Consider the following 5706-nt stretch of genomic DNA (forward strand, 5'->3'; position numbering starts at 1 on the left):
AGAGCAGGTCAGAGTAATCCATGATTTCCCAATGACAGCAGATTCTTTATTATGATGCCGTCATGGACCCAAGCACACTGGCAGCCAAATATCCTAACGTACAAGTGGGTTGTAAGACAGAAATGATGTAAAATACCGCACAAGGAATGCCTTAGCTAAGACATACAGCAGGATACCTTAAAACGTGGGAGTGAAGAGTTTAAAAATCAGTAACCAGATTTAAAAAGGTACAAGAACCGTAGCTGGACAGGACAGCTGTACCTAGGGGGAGGTTTCCTTCCATGTTAAGCAGCCAGAGGGGGAAACCTAATCACAGCCTCTGCTAATAATTTGTTCGAATCTGCAACAAGGTAGGTTGGATCCCCTTCAGAAGGCCCTGCCTGGAGGTTTTGAGATGACAGGAGCTGCCCATTTAATTCAAAGAATGGCAGCGTTGGAAAGGGAGTCAGAGAGGCATCTAGTCCCACCTTGTTCAATGCAAGAATTGCAGCGAAAGGACGAATGGACGAAATTTAATGATTATTTAGTTAAATTAGTTAAATTAATTGGAAAAAGCTTGCAATTACCAGTTAGGCTTAGGATTTAAATAAGCAAAGTGATGAATTATCATGTTTAATGCTGAATTGGGAAGATAAAATGATGTTAAGTGATTACGTTAAGTTTATAAGAATTTTGATTTGGAAAACCGTTAAAATGATATTCATTGAAATTCAACTGGGGGGATACGCGGAAGTCACTTAACAATGTTAACAAGATTAGCTTTAATAAGGTTATGATTTATGTTTGTTTATTTAGTTAGTTTGTTAGTTTATTTGTTAGTTTGTTGTGTTTATAACTGTGAAAATCAATAAAAAATTTTGAAAAAAAGAATTGCAGCGAAATTCAGCTGCCTTTATGGGCACCACAGGCAAGAACGATGGGGGCCAAATATTCTGTCGCTCCCTTTCTGCAAGGACAGAGACCCTTACATCCCTTAAAATACCCGGCTCATTTGCCCTTGAGGATTCCTGGTTCTGGTTGCTCCAGGAGTCGTGTGCAGCCTGTTGCTCTGTCACCGTGTGTACGACCTTTGCCAGCTGAAGAGGTCGAGGCCAGGCAGGGCGGCCCCCCTGTTCCGCAGAGGGCCACGCCGCCGGCAGCAGCGGTGCTGAGCGGTGGCTGTCCTTCGGCGGGGCTTGTCCTTCACCCTCTCTTCCCCTCGGAGAAACTCCGCCAAGGTCTGCAGGTACTCCAGCACCACTGCGTTACCCCAGGAGCCTTTGGGATCTTTCCCGAGGAATCCGCAGTGTCCTCCGTGCGGACTCAGCAGCAGGAAGAAGAAAGGGTTGCTTTGGAAGAGCTCCCACGGGATCGTGTCCTCGGGAGCCCCCCGGACGGGGTCATCGGCGCTGCAGAGGCACAGGACGGGCACGGCCACCTCGTCAACGTCCCGCAGGGGATCGTTGCTGGCCCAGTAGGTCTCCCAGCTCATCTTCTGCCTCTGCTGTGGGCAGAAGAGGGCAGCTTCAAAAGCTCGCAAGGAGCTGCTCCCAAGGACCCTGTCCATCTCAACCACCTTCTCCAGGGCCTCGGTGTACCTGGAACACAGAGCAGCGGGTGGGGAAGTTTTTTTCAGGCTGGGCTCCGCATTTTCCAGGGGGCCACATGCCAGGGGAAAGCAGGCAGGGCAACAAATGCAAATTGTACCTTTGCACAAGAGGCTGGTTTCTGCACACACCCTGCTTCTCTACCCAAGAAGCACCATCAGGGTTCTATGTGGGGCTACCTTTGAAGGTGACCTGGAAACTACAACTAATCCAGAATGCATCAGCTAGACTGGTGACTGGGGGCGGCCGCCGAGACCACATAACACCGGTCTTGAAAGACCTACATTGGCTCCCAGTATGTTTCCGAGCACAATTCAAAGTGTTGGTGCTGACCTTTAAAGCCCTAAACAGCCTCGGTCCAGTATACCTGAAGGAGCGTCTCCACCCCCATCGTTCTGCCCGGACACTGAGGTCCAGCTCCGAGGGCCTTCTGGTGGTTCCCTCATTGCGAGAAGCAAAGCTACAGGGAACCAGGCAGAGGGCCTTCTCGGTGGTGGCACCCGCCCTGTGGAACCCACTCCCACCAGATGTCAAAGAGAACAACAACTGCCAGACTTTTAGAAGACATCTGAAGGCAGCCCTGTTTAGGGAAGCTTTTAATGTTTGATATATTATGGTATTTTAATATTTTGTTGGAAGCTGCCCAGAGTGGCTGGGGAAACCCAGCCAAATGGGCGGGGTATAAATTATTTATTATTTATTATTTATTATTTATTATTTATTATTTATTACTTATTACTTATTACTTATTACTTATTACTTATTACTTATTACTTATTACTTATTACTTATTACTTATTACTTATTATAAGGGGTCATTGAGATTTTTAAGCACAGAAGGCAAGCTTGCTGGATCAGGGCAGTGACCCATCCAGTCCAACTTACTATGCTCAAAGCCACCACCCAGATGCCTATGGGAAACCTGCAAGCAGGATTCGATCTCAAGAGCAAGGTCTCGTGTGGTTTCCAGCAACCGGCATTCAGAAGAAGCCTTGCCACTTCCCACTTTGGAGGCAGAGCAGAGCCAGCTTGGCTAGCATCCATCGGCAGCCCTCTCCTCCTCCATGAATTTGTCTAATCCTCTCTTAAAGCCAACCAAGTTGGTGCCCATCGCGGCCTCCTGTGGCAGGGAGTTCCACAGCTGAACTGAAGGAGGAGTTCCTTTTGAGCTTCTCATCACTTCCTGCCCCGTATCGGTTTCCCCCCACACGAAAGGGGGGGGGCACCCACACTTCGCTTTTTCAAAGAGATCTGATTAAAAGCCAGATCCTGTAGATTTGAAGACCACAAAGCCACAGCAGGAAGTGGGAAAGAGTGTCAGTCTTTTTGCTTCCTCCATCACCTCTAGGAACTGAAGGGGGGGTAGCAACCACCTTCACCACCTAACGGCCATGGGGTGGGGCAGTATGTGTGTTAGGGGGCCTTCAGGAGTTTTATGGGTGCCCCCATGTGCACCACCACCAGTTCAGGCTATTGGCATGTGGTCAGTGGACTAGGGAAACTAGGCTAGTCCTCTAAATGTTCTCCTTGTGCCCAAAGCCTGGAAACCTTCTGCCCAAGTTAGGGAGGGAGGCATGATGCTCATGTGAGTGACACCAGGACATCAAGGCATCATGCTTGTGACATGCCCCCCCCCATCTCCCTCACTGGCCCCTCTGGTCCTAACTCTTCCCCTACGAAAAATTTCACCCCATACCACTGGTTCAGGCCCTATTCCCAACCCTCCAAGTGTCCCTATTTTCCAGATTTACAGAAGCTGTCCTGGTTTCTGATTTGATCCCTTCATGTCCCACTTTTCCTATTTTCATCAGAGAAATGTGGGAGGGCGTGCTATGCCAGAAGGTTTGGAAATACCCATAGCTGTCAACCTTCCCTTTTTTTGCGAGAAATTCCCTTATACCAGCACTGTTTCCCGCTGCTCTCCCGGATTGTTAGATATCCCGTAGACTGTCCCTGGGACAGGTGAGGCTGCTGATCCTTTATTTTCGAGGCTGCTGATCCCTTATTTTCAAATCTGAATGTTGACAGCTATGGAAATACCCACCTGCTGACGTTCCTCTTCTGGGGCAGGAGGAGACTCCATTCATGCAGCCAAGGGAGGCCAGCCTCAAACCAGTCCTGGGCCTTCAGAATGGGCGAGATGCAGGCAGCGCCACACAGGTAGCTGGACGAGCCGCATTCGCCCAGGTAAGAGAGCAGCAGGCCTGATCCTGACCCTTCGCTCGCGGCAAACAGGGTCCTGGTGGGGTGCCGGAACCGGATGTATGCCACTGCCTCTTTCAGGTCGCCTGGGTCGCCAAAGGGCTGCAGCCTGGGCGTGGTCAGTGGGCAGCCGTTGTGCCCACGCCGGTTGAAGATGACCGGATGGTAGCCTTGCCGGAGGGCCAGTCGGCACAGATGCTGGACATTCCTGCTGATCGTGCCAGTGGCGTTGGGCACCACCAGGAGAACCGCTGCGTCAGTGGCTTTCGTGCCTCCGTCCACGGGTCCGGACACCCAATCCAACGCAACGATGCCCTCGTCCGCCAGTTGGAGGTGGTCCCTCGAAAACTCCAGTGGGCGATCCGGGGGCCACAGGAGCTGCACAGCAGTCTGCAGGTTTGGCCACCGCTTCCAGGACCACCCCTTGGTCTCCAGGTGGGCAGAGCGGCAGAAGCTCTTGACCAAGGCCTGAGCCAGGGCAGAGGGCTTGCAGATGAGGCGGCAGCCCCCTACAGGAGACCCCCGTTCTTCTCCCAAAGGGACCCCAGCAGCCTTGTGCTCCTCCTCTGCAGGTCCCCGTCTTCGCGGCTGCCTCTTGCCATCGGAGGATCTGCCGGGAGGAGCCTGGCTGTGCCAGAACCACCAGGTGAGGAGGGCCAGAAGGATGCAGCCCACAGCCCAAAAAACCATCGCCTCTGGGCTGCTGGGGCCTCAGGCAAACACCTCACTAGAACTTGCTGAGAGTCTGGCCAGCTTGTTCTGGAGCTAACTGGTGCTTGGTTACTTAAGCAAATAATTTATTTGTCTGAGGGTTGCTGGGGGGGCGGGCAGGAAAGCAGGGGTGATGGGTGTTGCTCCTGCAAGTGGGTTAACCCTTCTGCTTCCAGAGGCCCAAAGGCGGATGATGATCCTCAGAGCTTTTTTCCCTGGGGGTATACAAAGGCATGTAGCACAGGCACCTTTTTCCCTATAAGAAAAGTACTGGTTAAAAATCTGGCACTAACTGTGAGTACCAGCACCATTTTCTTCCAGAATAAAAGCACTGATTATCCTGTATATTAGATATTCCCTCTCCCTCCCAGCGTCTCCTGTTTTTCTACTCTGCCTTGTTCAGCCACAAGGTCTGGGCGGCACTTTCCCCTCTTTAACCTTTGCTCCTCTGGAGGCTGCTGAATTACGACTCCCATCAGCCCCAATGGCCCAGGGATGATGGGAGCTGTAGTCCATCAGCGCTTATAGAATAATAGAAATGTAAGATTGGAAAGAACTCCAAGAGTCATCTAGTCTAGCAATGCAGGAATCAGAGCAAAATTACTTCTCACAGATGAGTCTCTGGCGTCTGTTTAAAAACATCCAATGAAGAAGAGGCAACCCACTTTTGGGGGAGTCTGTTCCACTGTCAACCAGCTCTTGCCCTCATGAAGTTCTTCCTAATGTTTACTTGGAATCTCCTGTCTTGCGACAGACCTTCATATTTGAAGACGGCTTTCACATCCCCTCTCAGTCTTTTCTCCTCCAGACTGAGCACCCCCAGCTTCCTCAACCACTCCTTGCAAGACTCAGTCTGTAGACCCTTGATTATCTTGGTCCTCCTCCTCCTCTGCACACCTTCCAGCTTTTCAACATCCTTCTTAAATTGTGGCGCCCAGAACTGGACACAGGTACTCCAAGTGCGGTCTGATCAAGGCAGAATAGAGTGGCTCTAGCACTTCCTTTGATCTGGACACTAGACTTCTGTGGAGGGCCAAAGGTTCTCCACACCTGACTTAAGGGAACAGGTGGCTGCTTCAGATAGCCTGACTGCAAATGCCTGCCTTCCTTCCTTCCTTTCTTTCTTTCTTTCTTTCTTTCGCAAACTTGTACAAAATCTGGGCAAAGTTACTGCAAGCTTTATTTTTTGCTTAGTTTGGGCTTTATT

At 50.7% G+C, this 5706-nt stretch overlaps 1 protein-coding gene across 1 annotated transcript; it reads right to left on the minus strand.

The window, feature by feature from the left end:
- Positions 1-869: 869 nt before the first annotated feature.
- Positions 870-5254, minus strand: ABHD15 (abhydrolase domain containing 15). Its single transcript, XM_053367265.1, has 2 exons — positions 3631-5254; positions 870-1577 (listed from the first exon to the last, which is right to left on the minus strand). The coding sequence occupies exons 1-2, from the start codon at positions 4476-4478 to the stop codon at positions 1052-1054; spliced, it is 1374 nt and encodes a 457-aa protein (XP_053223240.1). The 5' UTR covers positions 4479-5254; the 3' UTR covers positions 870-1051.
- Between the last annotated feature and the right edge of the window lie 452 nt (positions 5255-5706).

This window comes from Podarcis raffonei, chromosome 15 (assembly GCF_027172205.1).
Source record: "Podarcis raffonei isolate rPodRaf1 chromosome 15, rPodRaf1.pri, whole genome shotgun sequence".
NCBI classification, from domain to species: domain Eukaryota; kingdom Metazoa; phylum Chordata; class Lepidosauria; order Squamata; family Lacertidae; genus Podarcis; species Podarcis raffonei.

Bases quoted from the DNA above. Each gene is read 5' to 3' on its own strand.
- ABHD15 (XM_053367265.1), bottom strand. From the start codon at position 4,478: ATGGTTTTTTGGGCTGTGGGCTGCATCCTTCTGGCCCTCCTCACCTGG. The intron at 1,578-3,630 runs GTGGGTATTTCC...TCTGTGTTCCAG, and splicing joins CAGAAGAGGAACGTCAGCAG to GTACACCGAGGCCCTGGAGA.